General features: G+C 35.2%; 2 protein-coding genes across 10 annotated transcripts; one reads left to right on the plus strand and one right to left on the minus strand.

Annotated features, from left to right (window-relative positions):
• Positions 1-3,628: 3,628 nt before the first annotated feature.
• LOC103960919 lies at positions 3,629-12,746 on the plus strand. 6 transcript variants are annotated; one of them, XR_007255849.1, is made up of 3 exons: positions 3,629-4,922; positions 10,539-10,579; positions 12,320-12,746. XR_007255849.1 is itself a non-coding variant. In XM_048577767.1 (2 exons), exon 1 carries the CDS (start codon positions 4,013-4,015, stop codon positions 4,871-4,873), a length of 861 nt encoding a protein of 286 aa, XP_048433724.1. In that variant the 5' UTR covers positions 3,629-4,012; the 3' UTR covers positions 4,874-4,922; positions 10,539-10,882. The 6 variants fall into 6 exon arrangements, 2 of the variants coding, with proteins under 2 accessions (XP_048433724.1, XP_048433723.1); XR_007255848.1 differs by lacking the exon at positions 3,629-4,922 and adding an exon at positions 8,426-10,123; XM_048577767.1 differs by lacking the exon at positions 12,320-12,746 and having other exon boundaries at positions 10,539-10,882.
• A 3,924-nt stretch (positions 12,747-16,670) lies between these two features.
• Positions 16,671-19,935, minus strand: LOC125474284 (thymidylate kinase-like). Of its 4 annotated transcripts, none has more exons than XM_048577769.1 (7): positions 19,463-19,935; positions 19,285-19,341; positions 18,615-18,974; positions 18,229-18,340; positions 18,079-18,138; positions 17,505-17,630; positions 16,671-17,150 (listed from the first exon to the last, which is right to left on the minus strand). In XM_048577769.1, the coding sequence occupies exons 2-7, from the start codon at positions 19,320-19,322 to the stop codon at positions 17,034-17,036; spliced, it is 813 nt and encodes a 270-aa protein (XP_048433726.1). In that variant the 5' UTR covers positions 19,323-19,341; positions 19,463-19,935; the 3' UTR covers positions 16,671-17,033. The 4 variants fall into 4 exon arrangements, with proteins under 4 accessions (XP_048433726.1, XP_048433725.1, XP_048433727.1 ...); XM_048577768.1 differs by having other exon boundaries at positions 19,285-19,348; positions 19,463-19,933; XM_048577770.1 differs by having other exon boundaries at positions 17,505-17,609; positions 19,285-19,348; positions 19,463-19,670.
• Between the last annotated feature and the right edge of the window lie 361 nt (positions 19,936-20,296).

Raw genomic sequence — 20,296 nt, forward strand, 5'->3', positions numbered from 1 at the left:
ATAATACCAAAAGTGGGGCGAAAGACTTGTATAGAATTGGTTCACCGCCACATAGCGTCTAGATCTAATAATGTATTGTTTTGTGTGAGTGTTTTCTCTACGTGGTAATGCATTATTGGTTGAAGGATTCGTCATTTCTAATTTTGGATCCTATCCTGACCTTACTCTTTGGTGCATAAGGACCAAAAAATCCAGATTGTTCGAGCGAGAGAGATTCGGGCACTTAGGGTTGGTTTAGTATTGTTGTGCTTTGAAAAAAAAACTGCTTCTACTGTGTTGTGAGAATAAATAGCTGTGAAATAAAGCAGTAGAGTGTTTGGTAAACTTTTTTGTAAAAGTGCTTTTGAAAAAAAAGAAAAAAAAAAAAAGTGTATAGTGTCTGGTAAACTTTTATGTAAAACAGATGTGAAAAAAAATCGATTTTTCAAAGCTTGGTTTTGCAGCTTCTTGTTTTTGGCTTTTTTTCACCCAAAACCGTAAAAAAAGTTGAAGCTTTACCAAACACAAAAATAACTCCCAACTTTTTTTTATACCAGTTTTTTTCAAAATCAACTCAGTACCAAACCAGGCTTTAATTTGATGTTCTAGTTAGCTAATAGCTAGTGGAGCAGCTGTTTTCGGAAAGGTCCATAAATGGGCTCTCTATTAAGAAAGATGCTAAAGTGTAGCCCAACTCTATCAGGCCCATAGTCTCCATAAAGCCCAATCCAATATTAAATTCTAGAAGACGTGAGGAATCAGGATGAGATGTGAGATGGATTGGTGGCGAATCACAGGCATGAGATTACTGATTGAGGCTGACTCATGACCCTTATCTGTCAGAGACCCACGTGGCAACATTTGTTCCCTACAAATTATGAATCTCAAGTGCTGTGCACCTCTGTTTAATTCGTACAAGTAAAATAATGGTCCCTAATTTATGCACATGTCTGTCTACATTTGGTTCGCATTTAGTTCTATTCTTCCGTTCTTCTTCGCTTCGTTCAACACAAAAGTCAAAGATACCAAGGTTTTGCATGAGGAGAATATCGGTGTCCAAAATTACTTTCTAAACTTTTTTAGGAAAACTAACGAGAAATTAAAAAAAAAAAAAAAATTTAATGAAAAACGATAAATGAAGGTGTAGTGAATAGTACCAAATAAAGGTAAAAATGTGATTTTTCATTAAAAGTGAACAATACCGATAATGTTTCGTTAAAACTTCAATTTTTTTTAACGATGAAATATGTACACCACTCAGGGTGGAGTCATAATTCTTTAATAATAGGTCATGATATAAATCAAAAAATTTTATTAGACCATTTCATCAAACACTGAGTAGGCACTTGCTAATTTTGACCTACATTTGTCGAAAACTTAAGCCAACATGTGTCATTCGTCATTCGTAAAACACCTATTTGACTCTTACAAAAGTGTAAAACTCTTGATATTTAGGCTACACCCAATCTCATTAGAGTCACATATTAAACACCTAAAATTATACAATAGGTGACATCTTAAAATCTCCCATTTCTTAATTAAGCACTTCCAAGTTCGAACTAAAATACACACACACACACACACTATTATTAAAAGAACCCTCCTTGTAAATTTTTTTTTTCAATTTTGCCCTCACTTTCGATACAAAATACTTGCACAAAGAGGGCAAAACAGTAATTTTGTATCTTTTGAGAAAATGACAATCATATCCCTATTTTTCCTATTTTACCCTCACTTTTGATACACAATATTTACATAAGGAAGACAAAACAATAATTATGTAATATTAAGATAAAATATGCACTTTTTAAAATTTTAAAAACTAATCACACTCCTTAATAAATAAAAAAAAACAAAAAATAAAATGAAATTATTCACAAACACAAAGTGTGTGCTCATTGGCTAGTGTTGATAAAACAAAGACAAGTGTAAGCTTTTTATCTATATTTTTCAACAACAGAACCCTCCTTGTCAACTTTTTGCCACTTTTTTTTTTTCAATTTTACCCTTACTTTTGATACACAATACTTGCACAAGAAGGGCAAAATACTGATTTTGCATCTTTTGCCCCCCTTTTTTCCTATTTTGCCCTCACTTTTGACACACAATACTTACATAAGGAGGGTAAAATAGTAATTTTGTATTTTTTGAGAAAATGACAATTATATCCCTATTTTTTCTTATTTTACCCTCACTTTTGATACACAATATTTACATAAAGAGGATAAAACAATAATTATGTAATATTAATATAAAATATACGCTTTTTAAAATTTTAAAAACTAATTAAATTCCTTAATAAAAAATTAAAAAATTAAATAAAATTGTTCACATATACAGAGTGTGTGCTCATCTGCTAGTATATATAATTGGCTTACAAAAGGTGATGCGTTTGTCTGACTGTCATCTCTCGAAACAATCCACGCGTCGATGCGCTCATGAATTGCAGGAAAAGTCAGGTGGTCCAGTCCGACCACTCCTCCAATCAAGTCGTACCGTCAAACCAACACCTTGGTCCGCAAACGTCACGCACTTCCGGGCCACCGTGCCACCCACATTCCTCAACTGTGCTGAAAGACCATATTACTTGTTTTGGCTAATCTCGTTGGTACACGTGTGGACATTCTCGAACGTTCTCAATCACAATGTAGGAAACTTCAATTTCCACTTCGGTTGGAAAACATGATACTTTCCCCCTAACGTAACTCCACGTGTCCCTCCTTTTTGTGCGAGTGCTTCCCACCCTCAGATGCCTGGTTGGCCAACATGTGGGTCCAACTCAGAACTCCATAACATGGAACTCAATTATACTTTTAATGCACGAGAACAACTTGTATAAAACATATTTATCGTGATTATCGAATAATTTCTTGTATGAACAAATAAAATTACATATGATATGATTCGGATCAAGAAGTTATAATAGTAGTAAATCTATTTTATGTAAGTCATTCTTGTTATATACCAACAAACTTAGTGTATATTTTATATTATTACATACAAGAGCAGGATTGTTGAAACACTCATTTTTTACCTCTCAAACACCATTGTACTTTTTGTTTGTTGTTGATAATGTGAGAACACAATCATACATTGGTGAATGACCAAATTATGCAAGGACTTATGAGAAGCTGGGTACATCTTATATTACCAACTGATTTTATAGTGAAACCCTCAATTTTCTTCACGGTATCAGAGTAAGTTTGCTCACATGTAAACCTTAACTGCCACACGTGCTCTATGCCACACTTTTTATGTTGTCCACCTATTAAACTTTAAAATTCACCACGTATGACCAAACATGCAAGCACTTACAAAAAATTAGACTACTCTTAATTTGTCACTTAATTTTATGATGAAACAACTTTCTTTATATTAATCTTCTTTAATTTATTAGATTTTACTGTAAATAATTAAAAAGGTTATATGAGAATAAAATAAATGTGTTGGTAACACTACCGATGTGTTAACTTGTGTATTTGTTTTTAGTATAGCTTATACATAAGACATACCAATTGGTCCAATTACGTCGTCAACGCTTATCACGACACATAAAATAATATAAGTAATGTTAGAGATACTAAATTTAAACATTAAAATTGTAAACTAAAAGTTGTATCATCAATAGAAATGAGCACATCTTTCAACGTTTAAGTAATAAATCAATCATCAATTTACATGTTCGTTAATTTTTAAAATTTAATATCCAAATTTAGCCTTCTTACATTGCTCAAAAATCATATATACATCTTATATGTTTTATATATAAAAATTCTTCCTAGATACGCCAAACTTTAGGCGGGCCCTGCAAGCAAACGAATCCGCCAATGGGTAGTCACAACTGCTGGAGTGGTGCCCTAGACACGTGGTGGTTCCGCACCCAGCCACCACGCTACTGCTATGATTATCGCTTCTGTCCTCCGGAGACGAGAGAGAGAGAGAGATAGAGAGAGAAAGGAGAGAGACAGACAGACAGACAGACAGAGATCAGACATCCGAGGGAGAGGAGGGGAACATCGTACGAGGAGGGTGGATGGACGCCGGAGATGGATGGCGCGTGGCAGGCGGTGAGACTGGTGCTCCGGATAAGACGATAATCAACCAGATAATGCTCAGATTCCGGCCGATCGCTCCGAAACCGGCGGCTGGCGGCTCTTTCTCCGGTCCGACTTCGGTGGATGGTAAAACCGTCCTTTCTGCAAGCAAGAGAGTCAAGAGGAAGTACATTAGGGTCGCGAAGGACCCTAAGAATAATAACAGCGCTAGAAAATTAATCAACAGTGGATCTTCCACTGATGATAATCCGACGGATGTCGTCACTCTTCCACTGATGCCGGAAAAAACAGACTCTCTAGGTTTTTCAGGTAGTGGATCTTGGGATAACAGGGAGATTCCTACGTGGATGAACCTAAACCCTAAGATGAACTGGTCCGTCAGGAACGAGGACAGCCGGTCCAGGACAGATCGTGCGGCGGTGATGCCTCGTGTGGCGGCGGTGGAGTCGTGGGTGACGGTGGAAAGCGTGACAGACACGTGCATGGAAGTACGAGGGTTAGGGTATACGGACATGGAGAAAATGAAGAGTTTGGATAAAGACACGTGTCCGGGGTTTATATCGGACGGCTCTAACAAAGTGCAGTGGGTGAACGAGGCCTACAAGAGGATGGTGAGCTATGTGGAAGGGCAGTCGCCGCCGGCGGAGGTTGTGGTGTGGCTGGCTACGAAGGAGAGCCTGCCGTATGCTCACCCGATGTTCAGTTGCCGGTTGAGGCTGCAGTACTCCACGTTGCAGAAGGAGAAGTGCTCGAAGACGGTGCCGTGCGATGTGTGGAGGATGGAGTGTGGGTGGGCTTGGAGGCTGGATATTAAGGCGGCGCTTGGTTTGGGTCTTTAAACTAGAAGGAGCAGAGCTGGAGGGAGCAGAAGGTGCTAATAAAAATCAGGTATATGTTTATTAATTCTGGTTTTTAATATAAACCTTTGAATAAAGCAAACTACTAAACGATAGACTAACTAACTCGCACAGGGAACAAAGCTCAATCTCTCATGATAAAGTCTTTATATGTGTCACTTTTACTAGTAAGTGTAAAAACACGAGGTTCTGAAATATGTCAGGTGCTAGTCGGACGATGGATAAGAGGTTAGGCGAATTTACCAAAACATAGAATTATAGACATATAATTACAGGGGTAAAAGCTTTGGTTTACTTTTCTTTTGGGACTCTTGGCTGGTAAAATTTTGTATCACGATCAAAATATAGTCTCGGAGACATTATCCGTCAAATAAATACTGAATATGTGATGAAAGCTTACAGGTAGTAGGTAAAAGCTTTTGTTTCGATCTAAAACCATGGAAAGGGAAAGGAGGAGAGGAAGAGAAGTTCAAACAAAGCAACACGTGGTTGCTCTCCTTGAGCCACACCTAGCGTCTATGTGGATATAGATATAGATAAAGAGATATATATAATTAAAGGAGCTGATGGACATATTATCTTTTATTGGCTGCTGTGTGTCATAAATTTTCCTGTTGTGAGATGTTTTCAAGAACCCCACGTATAATTAAGTAGTATTTTTCTCTACTAATTAAGTAGTTTTTATTTTTTTATAAGAATCAAATTCATATAATTGGTCGAATATTTTGAGTCTAGCGTGGTTGATATATATCAAAATTTTGGTTCAATATATTAAAATTACGAGTTTGATTTCTATTAAATAATTGGTAAACCATGTAAGAGAGAAAGGGGAATAAATAATTATAAAATAGGGAAACAATAGATGGATGCCACAATAGATAAAATAAAGGTTTAGTTTTAGGTTGCTCAATTTTTTTTAAAAGCAGTTTCTTAAAAAGTTGTTGTCCTAATTGTGTTTGGTAAATGAATTTTTTTTTTTTTTTTTTAAATCATGGGTCTAAAACAGCTCTGCACTTTTTTCTTTAAAAAGCGTTTTTTTTCTTTGGAGACAGGTAAATAATACTAATTAATGAAATTTTTGTAATCACAATTCTACCCCCATCATTTTATTTTTTGTTGAAAGTACTTATGACACTATAATTTACTAAACACTTACCTGCTTTACAAAACTTTCTTACGCCTAACCCCAATCTAGCCCTAACGTCTCTAAGGCATCCCTCTAAGGCCGGAGTTTAGGTATATGCCCAACTTTTAGATGGTCCAACAGCTTATAAAGTAATGCTATACAGCCTGATATACCAAACATAGGCATCTCCAAACTTAGTAAATAAATTACACATAAATATATACAATATTCTGTCCTTGGAACCTTATAATTCTAATGTAAACAATAAAAAAATAAAGCATTAGGAAATAGTATCATTCAATGGATATGCAGTAATGTGGTAAACTTACCCTGAACCTTCAGTTACAAAATAATAGGAGCATTTTAGCTCTTCCATATTAACTGTGATGTATGTTTATCACACATTTTTTAGGCTGTCATGTGTTCTCCCACTTAATTATAATTGATTAACTTTTGTAATTTATTCCAAAAAAAAAAAAAAAAAAAAAAAAATAGACCTACAATTGAAACTAAAATAATAAAACCAAGTTCATCGTTCTCCCTTCAAAAATGCAAATTAAAATCGCCAGAAGTTAATCACAAAGCAAAGCATACTACTCAAATTTTCCAAAAAAAAAAAAAAAAACAACCACCTGAAAAACAATCAGCACAGATATTTGACGTTGGAGTGAGTTGTCCTCGGCTGCGCCACCGCCGCAGAGTCGTCATGTCGTCATAGTGCCCCTCCTTACGATTCCCAGCCTCGATGGCCTCAAGGGCCTCGTCGCCGTCACCCACAACCTCCTCAAACTGAATTTGCTGGTGGTGTCGTGCTCTGCCTCTTCTTGCTCAGGGTCATCTACTGGAAGAACGAGAGTCGCCCGACCTGCGACTCAAAAAGTAAAAAAAAAATAGAAAACTAGGGGCCTACATGCAGATCGTTTCCACCTGTAACACGAATGTCCACCAATCCCAGCATTAAAGAATAACTTTTTTTACTTTTCATACATTTTTAATTTTCGATCGTCGGATTGAATGAATTGAAAAAATTAAATAATAAAAATTAACAAAATATGTGTGAGATTTAAAAATAGGAATGGATGTCACACTCCATAGAAAACGGAGCGAGAGAGATAAGGCTTGGTAGACGGCAAGGGATATGTGGTTGCTTTGGGCGACTGTTTAGTTTTTTAATACTATTTTTGTTTAAGTTTTTAATTTTTGAATTTTTAAAAATAAATTACAAAAGTTAACCATAGTTTGAGTGAAAGGACACATGGTAGCTTAGAAAGTTTATGATGAGCATATACACAGTTAATGTATATATGAGTAAGCTTGTGAAGGATTGCCAAACGGAAAGAGACTATATATATATATAGTTATGAACCTTCTCTTGCAACTATAAAATAATGAATTTGTCTTTTTCTTTTAGGTGACGAAATGTGTCTTAGATTTTAAAATGTTCTTTTTTCTTTTCAAAAAAATGTTCTTATGGAACGATACTCTTTGGATCTATATTTACAAAGAATTGTTCTGCATTAAGAAGGAGAGGAATCCAACTCCGTCCGACATTGATAGCATAGTGTTTTGCTCAATCCGTAAGTCGAATTAGAACAGGAAAGTCTTTAGTTAATTGAAACAGTACATTTTAAATTATTTTGCGAATTTTCCAGGTTATACATGTTATATTTACTTTCATATATTGATAAATTTGTACAATTAAAAATATGAAACTTTGAAGAAAAAGATTTGGCGTAAGTTTATTTTAACAAAAAATCATGCTATAACTTTATTTAATAAAAAAAACTTAAATTTTAATGAAAATTTCTTGAACTTTAATAAAAATGGCAAAAGAACTTAAAATTAATGGTAAAGATATAATTTTAATATTAAAAAATTAAAAAAAATGACACGCCGGACCGTGCGTCCTCACATATACTATTTATGAAACTGACTACGTTGTTTATGAAATTTGCTACACTGTTTATGAAACTTAATGGTACTACACTGTTTAAGAAATTTATTACATTTTTTATGAAACTTAACGGTACTATACTGTTTATGAAACTTAACAGTACTAAGTTTATGAAACTTACTACATTGTTTATGAACCTTAACGGTACTATACTGTTTATGAAACTTAATCGTACTACACTGTTTATAAAATTTAACTGTACTACCTTGTTTATGAAACTTAACGCATGTTGGGCATACATATTTATATTTTATGTTTTTTTTATCTTTATTATTAAATAAAATTATTAGATAACTTTTAGTTAAAATACAAAATTTTGAAATTATTTTCATTATTTTTTTTTTAAATAATACTATCAGAAATAGTAGATCTAGCTATGAATTTACAACTTTGACAAATAAAAAGCTACGGATTTACAGCAGATATTTTAAGAACACGTGGCAGCACTTGATCACAGGTATCACGTGGCAGCGCTCGATCACAGGTATCCAATATTGGAAAATTTTCTATTCCATAAATGGAAATTAAACCCAAAATAAACCTAAAAAATCTTGCCCAAAGATTCACTTGTCCATCCGACCAACCACGCGTCCATATCGTAAAAGCACCAATTTTATCTCTCTCACTCGCACAAACTCCACGTCGTTCGCCTACCCTTCTAATTGTTGGCGTGGGTGAGAGCCCGTCCACGCGAGTGTGCGCGTCACGCGGTGTGTTTCGCGTGTAAACTTTTAATGTTACTCTTTCGCAAACCGAATTTTGATGTTCTTGGCGAATGGAAGACGACCACGTATTTGATATCTCGAACCTCCCCAAAGGCAACAGAAGTACGCTATGCTCGAGGCAGCCCCACGTCGACGTCTGCTTTTGAAAGTGGCTGACACATAGTGCTCCCTCATTGGATGGGAGAGAGGGACATGAGTTATAGTGGGCCCCACTGGGGGGGAAAAGGTTTTAACCACTTGGACCCCGTCGTTGTTTCGGAGCTGTAACCCTAGCCCGTGGTGGGGAAGGGGCGTTGGTACTACTGCACACGCGCTTCCTCTCACGTTTCGTTGTTACTAACTTCTGCCTACCGCCCATTAATATAATAAACGCTAGTCGTAGCTTCCATTTCGGCGAGAGAGAGAAAGTGGAGAGAGAAAGATTGTGTAAAGGTTGTTGATATGGAGGGCGGAGAACGGCGGCGGATGCTAAGAAGAGATGGTGGGGGGCAGGATAAGCCTGCAATCGTGAACGCGAACATGCTTAGATTTCGGCCGATTGCACCGAAACCGGTGGCGAACAGAGCCGGAGAGGTTGGTAATAACGAGAACTCGGTTTCCACTATTTTGACGAGTGCAAGAAGAAAGAGAAAGTACGTTAGGGTTTCCAAGAATAATGTATGTAGGGCGAAGAACAAGGATCCTAAGCGCGTGGTGACGACGCTGCAGCTCTTGCCGGAGGAAAACGATAACAACGGCTCATCGAACGGTGAATCTTGGCGTCCGTTAGATCCTACGGTGACGGACAATAATAACGATAGAAATAACAACAATAGTAATCCAACTGGTAAAGAAGATGAGAGCTTAGGCCTAGGAATTCCCATGTGGTTGAGGAATTACATGGGTGGTGGAGGAGGATCAGATCCGACGGAGGGGATGCGGCAGATGGTGGCGGTGGAGTCTTGGGTGACGGTGGAGTGCTTGAAAGGCACATGCATGAATGTGCAAGGTACGTTTGGAAGTTTTAGGAGTAGGGACGCGGCGAGGATGATGAGTGATCTGGAGGGTGACACGTGTCCTGGTTTTATATCGGACGGTCAGAACAGGGTGCAGTGGCTGAACGGGGCGTTTAAGAGGATGGTGAGCCAGCAGAAGCGCGCAGGGGAGATAGCGGTGTGGTTGGTGGTGAAAGAGAAACTGCCGTACGCGGATGCTTCAGCGTTAATAGCGTGCCAAGTAAAGCTGCAGTACACGGTGGGTAAGGACAAGTGCTCCCGAACTGTGCCTTGTGATTTGTGGAGAATGGACGATGGAGGATTTGCATGGAGGCTCGACGTTAACGCTGCTCTCACTCTGGGCCGTTGATTTGAAGTCGTTTGTAATCGTATTTATGGATAAGATTCGTACAGATTATCAGTAGATTATGGAATGGAAGATGAAGATCTCAGGTATATAATTTGTATTCATATATATATATTATACACTTTTGAGTTAGTTTGATCATTAACTTCGCCAATTAAACTTAATTTAAGTGCGCAAATTAAGATAAACACGGATTAAGTACTCCTAAACGAGTAGCAGAGCAAGCTATAGCTGGCAAAACTTTATTTGTGGTGTAGGTGGGACAAAGTTAGTGATATAAACAATTTCGTTTTAGTTTTCTGCTTTTTAATTCATTGGTAGAGTCGTGCCGATCCAGTAACTAATTAAGTAATTATTCAAATTAACAAGAACCAATGTTTAAACACCAGTATAATTTAAGAAGAGACCAGGTTAATTTATGACCATATCTCTTATATATTTATTGTATTAATTAAGCTTGAGCCAACACTAATCCCCTTTTTTTTCTGATCTTCTTGCCAGGTAAGATAAAGAGAGACTGGCCTATTCTTTCTATCCTGCTGGTAATGCCAACTTTAGCCACAGTCATCTCATCTACATCTAACCCTTTAAATTAATTTGATCCTTCTATATATAACCATCTGGCTGGTTGGCTTAGATGGCATCATGCTTTTGGTGCACTTCTTTGCCAGAAACATGATGTTTATACTAATTAATAGCCAAAACGAAACGATTAACAAATTGTGTATATATATTTATCTATCTGAGAATATCATCTCTAATGATGGGAAAGTCAATTACTAAATTGAACTTTTGAACCCTAATTAGATTCCAGTGTTCAATCAACAATTGGTAATTAATCTGCATGATGTTATTTATCAATACTTGAAAAAATAGTTCTTATATACATACATACATACATATATATACACACACATATGCACATAATTAATAAGAGAAATAACTTCTGTTCCTCGTTTGCATTCAATAGAATGAATTAGAAATAGAAGGAACAAGAAACTACTGTTTTTTAAAATAAATAAAATTAATTAAAATCACAAATATTTGGGAGGAGATATATATATAAAAGAGAGACTTACATGAGCCGAGAACACAAAAATGGTGGCATTGTCCCACACATATTACGCATTTTTATATGCTTTAACTTTTTTACTTGGTGTCATAATTAATGAAAGCATCTTAAATTTAGTGACCTTATTTCATGTAAGTAATTTTTTACATAGAACAGAGGAGATGATTGGAACAATTACTTGGTATCAGATAGATAACTAGTATATTGTCATTTATTCCGTGTGGATATTGATTGTTCCCAGTAGAATTCTACTATTTTTTTCCCCTTTTTTCCTTGGGGGTGTGTTATAAAAATAAAATTTTCCCCATTGTTAAATTCGTTTGCTGATGAAAAATGAAGAACTTGCGTTGTAATTCTTAAACTAAGTACCTAAGTTACTATTCCTTTGGTCTGATAAGTACTTAAATTGCTGCATAGTATTACGTTTTAATAATATTATTTTTTATTTATAAATAAAAAATTTTAAATTCGATTCTGGTTAAATAAAAATATAAATCAAATTATTATATAACTAATCCGAGTTAGCTCACTTTTTCACCTGTAGACTTGCATTTCCTTCACCTTACATCATGACTGCCAGGAAAATAACTACCTTGCATTATAGCTCGTTGAATATCTCTTGTCCCGCTGGTTGTAGTATCATCTGATAACATCAGTCTTCTCATTCACTTTATTTGCATGCATGACATGTTCAACGAGTTAATTGGTTCAGAAGAAAAGTCAGAAATGTTTGGATTCATGGAACCAGCTGGAATATATAAAATATTATTATATTTTATCGTATACTGTATACTTGATGTGATCTCAATGATACAGTTAAAAAAGTGCCAAAAGTAGAAATATCAGCTAAAACTGTAGCTTGTCTTAGTGCTATATTTGGAATTTTGGATCTCTGCCCCGGGAAATTGTTTAAGATATATAGAGTGGACTACAGAAGAAGCTCATATCTTCTGTGTAATTCTTTTAACTTTTGGAATGTGATATCTACATATTTTTTTTACTTCTCATGCATTTTTGTTAATTTCTTTATTTGATATTTTTCAATTCATTCGATCTAATGGTTAAAAATTAAAAAAATATATGAGAAGTAAAAATGGATGTGTAGATAGTAAATAATGTTTATTTCTTGTCAATTATTATTTTCATTTCTTGTTAATTATTGTTTTATGCATATAATAATTAATGTTTAATTTTTAATTTTTTTTGCTAGAATTATTGTAACAGGGCTTGATCTTTCCCGAGGAGGCTGGCTAGCTTCTGTGGATCTGAAGAATAATTGAACAGTGGTCTTGAAAGTGTACATACTGGTAAGCACGAAGCCGTACGTACGTATTAGATATTGAATTATCTCAATGCCAAGAAACCGCATTGAGTTGAAAAAAAGGGATACGTAGCTATATATATATGGCTATATGCGTACTCCACTTCTACTGTACGTATACTCTTGATTTAGCAGCAAATTAAAGCAGCTGCTGATGAAATCCTTAAAGGTTTGAGTACGTACATATATAATGTATGAGCAAGCAAGCTATGTAAAAAACCGCTGGTATGTTTATGTTTTTCTAATGCGCAATAATGCACATGTTATCATCAGAGATTAATCGATGTCCAATAATTATGTATATTGCTTCTCGATCTGTCTATGAATTGTTTCGTTTCTTTTCTTAAATTTTTTTTCCATTTTTGGTGGATAATTACGTACGTAGTTTCATCATCAGCATGCAGTAATTAAAAGAAAGAAAATTATAAAATACACTGCAATGACTTGAAAGGAAGGGATAATACAATCTGCTTAGCTAGATAAATAAAACTGTTGAAAAGTCTGGTGGGTAATGAATGCCCACAGTACATTAGCAGAAGTTTTCAGGATGGGCAGAAGTTTTCAATGCTCATGCAAAGTAAAAGTTGAATTTGTAAATACATAGAAATTGTATTGTCAAAGGAAGTGTCGTAAGTTTCAATATGCAGTTAATGCATCAGTTTGGAGTTGCTCTATAAATAGAGCACTCCGTATGTTTTCAAGTTACAGAAAATATAAGAAGAAGAGAACGAGAGAAAAATATCAGTAACATCATCTATTTCTTTGCCTTTTATTTGATATCCTCTTGTGCTATATTTTTAGTGTGACATTTAACATCCACCTTGCACCTACCATTAAAAAGGTTATCTCTCTAACTTTGACCTATTTATAACAAAAACAGGAATTTACAGTCTAAATTAATTGCAATATGCATTCCAAGCTAATAAAACCTAGCAAAACAAGCAAAACATAAGATTCCCTTAATTTCTGCTTAATAGAAAATCAGATACTTAATTAAAGTAGGGTGTTAATTGGATTTTCATTTTAGTCATCCTAATTAGGTACTTTATCTTGAATGGGTACGAAATCTCTCGTAGGTAATTACAAACTCATAGTGTTTAATCGTGTTACTCTTAGATGTGTGTGTGTATATATATTCAAACTAATGTAATTAATCAAAGGAATAAAATCAAAATTCAATCCAACAGTTGGTTTAATGAAAAATAAATCTTATTTATCCAAAGATTAAAATCTAAATGTCAATTTGATAACCATTTCATCTTTTAATTTTTAGTTTTCACTTTTTATGCTTGAGATATAAAGTATAGGAGATAATGGATGAATGAAGAAGCATGGTGGGAGGTGAGGATGAATAAGATGAACACAAAATCTCGAAGGCGAAAACACAACTCAAAATAGTTTTTTGTTTTAGTTTTCAATTTGTGTACGTTACCTTATACATTTCTTCTACATCTATCAGACTGTCCTTTCTCCACTCTTATTCGTCATTCTTTCTCTTATGTGCTTTCCCCATAACAGATGCATAAAGATAAAAAACTAAAAACTAATTACAAATGAAATGGTTACAAAAAAATGTGCTAAATATCTCAAAGTAACAAAGGCAATAGCCCGTCTTCCTTATTTCTTTTCCTTTATTCTTTCTTGCTTGATATTTTTAGTGATGATCCTCTTCTCAATATTTTCTTCATTCCTTCACGCATATCATCCTCCATAACTGACCATCAAGGCTGCATGCACTGTAATCAGTATCTCGATCGTTCTCTTGAAACTCTTTCTCATTCGAGGATATTGCCTGATGCCAACTCTCCCTTTGCATGTTTCCCTATCTGACGGTCACTCTCTTTCAACAAACATCGACAACTATTTCTCTGTATCCACTTAATTAGCTCAATGTTTCTTTTGTTTCTTAGGACTGGATTGGAACAGATAATCCATTATATTCAAAGTATGTTGAAGAAAGAGATAAAATTGTGTCTAACTTGAAGATAATATAGATTACTCATTAACGAAACTTATTTATTCTAATTCCCCGAAATAGTCAAAAGCGATAAGTTAATTCCTTTCGTATCTAATCTCTATCTGATTCCTTCAAAATAAACGTCAATATACTTTTAAGTCTTCTGGATTATCCATGAAAGTCCAGTTCTAAACATCAAACTGATGCCTTAAGAGTTTTTCATTAGAAATTGCTCACAAGTTTGACTTCCATGTTTAATCATTAATTAATCAGTATTCACCCAATGTTGATTGGTGAAACTTGCTCAATTAAGTACTAATTTCTTCTTTGAGGGAGGGATGTATTCCAACCATTAACAATACACAGAAAACATGAGAAGGCGAGAGCTGGACACAGTGTTTTGATTGGATGAGGCATGTATTTGGTACAAACATTCCAAATTATTAATTAGTAGTATTAACGTTTCGTACACTTTGATTAGGTTTAAACTGAAAAGAAAATGAAAGGCTGGCTGGACGTACGTGAGTCGATTAAGTGAGGCCACCTAAGCACTGGTAATTATAAAACATACAGATGCCCTATCAACCTTTGCAGTTGGCATATATCTAAAGTCTATACAGATGCCTCCAAAACATTTTATAATTGCAAAATAATCTAATTAACGGATAAGTTAGATGACAGATAGCTCCAAAACATTTTGTAATAGTTGATGTTTGGAAAACGACATTTTTGTACTACATGGATCATGGATTTATAAAAATATGACATCACACATCATTTAATACATTAGATAGTACGTCGGTAATAACAAATCTTTATCTCATTAAGTGGGGTAGGCTGTATGAATTCTAAAATTTCACTGCGCTCAATTTTGCGCCAAATCTTTTGTTAACTCCAAGTACTCCAAGTCTTTTCCTAGAATCTCTTTCGAAATCTTCCTAAGTCTCCATCTATCCTTTTTGCCCTGAGTCTTTGTCTCATAATTGCATGTTCTAACGGGAGTATATGTGGCTCTTCGGTTCACATGTCCAAATCACCTTAATTGATTTTCTCTCGTCTTATCTTCAATTGCGGCTACTCCTACTTTAACTCGGATATCCTCGTTCTTAATCTTGTCATTTCTCGTGTCCTCACATATCCAATGAAACATTCTCACCTCTGCTACTCTTATTTTTGCTAATAGTAGACCGACGTAGTACAAGAATATAATTTCCCTAACATTTTTCTTTATAATAACATAAGTCACGAAATCTAACATATAGGCTTTAGAGCAACTGCACGTAAAATGAAAATTACTTGCTTTCTCATGTTTGATAGCTTTAAAAAATAAGACACTTATTTTATGAGAAACCGAAACCTTCAATTGAACTAGGGTTTCATTTTTCTTTCCAATGAAAAATCAAGGCAAGCATAAATTACACTTTGTCATGATCAATATGCACCCATTAACAAATTCAAATGCCACGGCAAATCAAGCCAAGTAGACCAAAACCTTCATTTGCATTACCAACAACAGCAAAATAACGTATTCTGAAAAGATTGAAAATTTGCTCGAAAAGAGAAGATATGGGAAGTAATTTCCCGTAATTTCCTTTCTTGCCAGCCCCCGCTCACAAATTTACAAACACGCAAATTTATCGAAACTGAGGCAGGTATTGGAAAACAAATAAAGTGGAAAATGCAGATGCAATATATTCATTCGGTGATGTTAAAGAGACCATATTTTAAATCATTTTTGTAAACAATATGATATGCTGATTGATGTGATTGGACTTTTTTTAAATTATTAAAAGAAGAGTCTAACCATCAATCGCCACATCATGTTATTTACTTTGATATTCCTACCATTTTACTATTGATTATTCGTATAGCTTGTGGCCTAATATATACATGTTAGGATATGAGTACACTCGCTTTTGACATACACTTTGGCACTTATTTTGTAGAGCTCATTTTGTAATGTATTTCAACGGTCCGAAACGTCTATATTTTATTCTATCATTCATAAATCATCTTTGCAAAAAATTCAAGAAATCCAAAATCATTAAGGCATTCATTTGTAGCGAAGAAAATTGACAATTACAATTCAGTAAAGTAAATACTAAATTTAATTCAATGGTCATATAGTTTCATATCTGGGTATTATTAGTAAAGATAGTCTTTGAGGTAAAACATAAACAATCGTGGTTGAATCATTAAAATATATATTACGGATTAATCCCACAAAAAACTTGTTTCAAAATGTGTCAAAAGTATGGACCTCGGATCCTAAACCTAAGAATATCCTGTCAATTGTCATGCATATCATATATTCAGGCTGAAATGCCGAGGTTACAATCATATTCATTCAAAAAAATTCGGAATCTCGTCTATTTCAGTCAACAAATAGTAATGATACGTTAATAGTCAGAGTACCACAATCGGACAGCATCCTTGAAACCGATGATACTTTTACGACCTTTTCGCTGTTAAAGGAGTACGAAACACCGAATCTACTTTTGAAACACGAGTAATGTAGTACTATGATCCGACATGAAATCCTCGTACAGATAGCAGGGCAAGCTTGTTCACTGCTCATTGTGCCCGGAATCTGCATTCGACCTTCCAAAGATACTAGCGCTTCGCCCTTTCCGGAGAAGAGAAAATTTAACCAGACCAGAGACATGAGAGGGGTTTCCCTTCTCGGCATGGTTTTATACATTCAAGTACCATCTCTTGCAACTGTTCCTCGACGTCCTCCATGGATGAACAGGCATCTATGATCTGCATCAAGCCAAAACAAAATTTTAACCTCTGCATAATATCCAAGTAATTTAACTCACCTAGGAATTGTATACTTCAAGAGTAACAGTTGCGAACCAAACAATCTAGCAGTAGTTGCAGGCTTAGTTGTTTTTGAACCGCTACTGCAATGAGTATCCACAATATACGAAAATTACCAACTTGCAGCATCGCTCCAAGTTAAAATGTGTAAACCATCGTCAGATAATGACAGTCAAGCTATGCTCTTTGTGTACAATCATTCAGGATGACATGCTCAAGATGGCATCACAACCGAGAACCGGAAGAAAATATCCAGGTTCTGTATTGAACTTCAAGAATGAATCAACAAACTACCTTCCAAGTGGGACTGCAGAGGACCTGATAGTTGTGACCAACCTTCTTCTGAAACTCAAGCTGCTCGTATCTCTCACCTCCATAGCCTCCTCTTTCGGCAGCTTTCTGACAATATATACATTCATACTTCACATCAAAAAATGGGAAAAAAGTTACAACGTCCATCTAATTTGCAGAATCCACCGTCCAGGTTAATCATTTACAAGAACTAATATATTTAAAAACTGAGGACCATGAGCCAACTTCACAACAGGAAAAATGTAACAGCTCTCATTTTATCAACAATCAATATCAGCATAGATAAGAACCTTAAGATGTCAGGTTCCTCTATTTGAGAACCTATTGACTGTGCAAAATCAACGCATATCCACTAAACTTCTTATGAGGGGCTGTTTGTACGTCTTGGAAGATATGTCAGATCATATAGGTAACGAGAAATCACTGTAACCATGTTCAAAATTAGATATATAATCATGTAGGAATTAACTGAACTAACACAGCAAAATCCAGAATTACAGAATATGGGCGTTTTTATTCACTAAAATTCACTGTAAACAATAGAATGGCTACATACTTCAGGGGGTATGTCAAGGTACACTACAAGATCTGGAGCCAATAGCCCAATCTCCGGAGCCTGCAAAAGAACACCGCAATTTTTAAAATATCATCATAGAGAATATAAAGCTCTGTAGGGTAAAAACAAAAATAAAGAGCACTTCCCCACCTTACACCATTCGATATCAAGTCCTTTGGCAGACGAAAAAGCCACCCCTGAATAAGAATAACGGTCAACTACAAGAGTGGTTCCACTTTTCAATTTGCTTTCCATCAACGATCTGCAGAGACATTATAGAAACAAGAACTGAACCTACTTATTTCCTCGCCGTTAGCCATACAAAGGAAGTAACTTTTGCTGCTTACATATCTACTTTAGATTTCATTACATATTTTATCCATCAGTATGTTACATTGGTTTCTCAACGCAACAGAAGCTGACAACTATCACGTATTGCCCTGACATCAGTTAAACTAAACCAACAATCAGAAGAAGTGCAATCTCTCTTCTCGTGAATATACAAACCCCACAACAAAAAGAACAACACAACTAACCTCTTCTCCCAACGATTGGCACTAAAGAGTAGATGGATTGTATGATCGTCCAGTTGTGATTCGTTGGAAAGATACGAAGATATCATTTTCCCAACACTAGTAGTTCTGTCAGGAAAGCGCCACAACTCAGCTGAATATCCTAACCTCTCCAAGTTTGTGACTAGTCTAGCAGACTGTGTTGTCTTCCCACACCGATCCAAGCCTTCAAGAACAACCAAGGCACCTCTTGAATCCTCCTTTCCACCTCTTAGGCTACAGTTCTGATTTTTACCTTCCATCCGAATCCGCCTGACTAAAACCTTGCGAGCAAAGTATGATTGAAAACCCAATGACCTTCGTACTGCTCTGGCTCCAAAGTTCCTAGACAAGCAAAATGTACTCTATTAGATAACTCCCTCAACCTCAACCAATTTCGACCAATTTCCGAAACCTACCATTCAACGTTCATTCTTGGTTACTCAAGTTCAAATTTTTCAATAATGGTTATACAACTATACATTTTTCAACATGGGAGGCTGAGAAATCGAAACTCGACTCAACAGTCACTGAGATGAACCAAAAACATACTATTTACAACAATTCTCTTCCTTAAATCGAAAACAGGCAAAACATTATCTCCGGAAGTAAGTAAATACAACATGTGTAAAGATTAAGAGTTACGAATTCTTACAAAGCCTTGCAAGCTGTAGGAAAAGAAGCATGGATCATGTCCCTTACAACCTACAACCTACAAACTGGAGATTTAACATAAAAAAGGAAAATAATTCACCAAAATTTATATGATAACTGTGAACAAAATTGATCTTGACTGAAGAAAAAAAAAATCACCCAGAAAAAGGAAAGATTACCTTGAACGATTTGCTCTTCTGGGTAATCAGATTGTCTATACAAATGTCAGACAGAAATGACAACGAATTTAAAGTAGGAACTTGGGGACCTGCGTGATTTCACCGGCCAGTGAGGTATCCGTAGTGCGGGGAAGGGCGGCGGCGGGGGAGGTGGGTGAGGCCTAATAGAGTGGCAGCAAGTGGGGTGAGAGTGATAGTCTTGAGGGTTTAAACTTTTTTTTGGTTTTTTATTTTTATTATTTTATTATTTTTTTTATCGAATGTGCTTTTGTTTTTTTAAAGAGTAATTTAGAATATGATTTTGCTGAAGTTTTGAGTTTTCTATATAAAATAGTTTATATAACTTCTCACATTAATTCTTGATATTTGAATAGATAGAAACTGGTCTTGAGTTCATTCATCATTATTCATTTCGGTATTTTTGTTATTTTGATCTTTATTTAATATAGATTTTTCACATAACAACTAAAGTGATTGATGGTAGACAAACTCAATGACTACCTTTATCAATTTCAAATTTCATCGACCAAATAAAAAGTTATGAGCTCGTTTGGATGTGCTTGTAAAATTATTGAAAGTGATTTTAGAAAAAAATGTTTTTGGATTCCAAAAACACTTAAAATGTTTTTGGAATAAGCATCAATAATGTGCTTTTTCTAGGAAACACTTTAAGTACTTTTTTTAAATTTACTTGCATATTTACTAAAAATTAATTTTAAAAATATTTTCATTAAAAACGCTTTCAGTAATATTAAAAGCACATTCAAACACACTATTTTAGATAAAGAGCCTTCTAAAAGAAAAAAAAAAATCACCCGCTAATCCGCTTCCATC

Source organism: the organism of the source record quoted next, unplaced genomic scaffold, assembly GCF_019419815.1.
Source record: "Pyrus x bretschneideri cultivar Hongxiangsu unplaced genomic scaffold, Pyrus_bretschneideri_v1 Contig12, whole genome shotgun sequence".
Taxonomy (NCBI): Eukaryota; Viridiplantae; Streptophyta; class Magnoliopsida; order Rosales; family Rosaceae; genus Pyrus; species Pyrus x bretschneideri.

Excerpts from the sequence above, each read along its gene's own strand:
- LOC125474284 (XM_048577769.1), bottom strand. The coding sequence starts at position 19,322 with ATGATCCATGCTTCTTTTCCTACAGCTTGCAAGGCTTT. Across the intron at positions 18,975-19,284 it reads CCTACAGCTTGCAAGGCTTT|GAACTTTGGAGCCAGAGCAG; the intron begins GTAAGAATTCGT and ends TTGCTTGTCTAG. Across the intron at positions 18,341-18,614 it reads GCCAATCGTTGGGAGAAGAG|ATCGTTGATGGAAAGCAAAT; the intron begins GTTAGTTGTGTT and ends ATGTCTCTGCAG.
- LOC103960919 (XM_048577767.1), top strand. The coding sequence starts at position 4,013 with ATGGACGCCGGAGATGGATGGCGCGTGGCAGGCGGTGAGACTGGTGCT.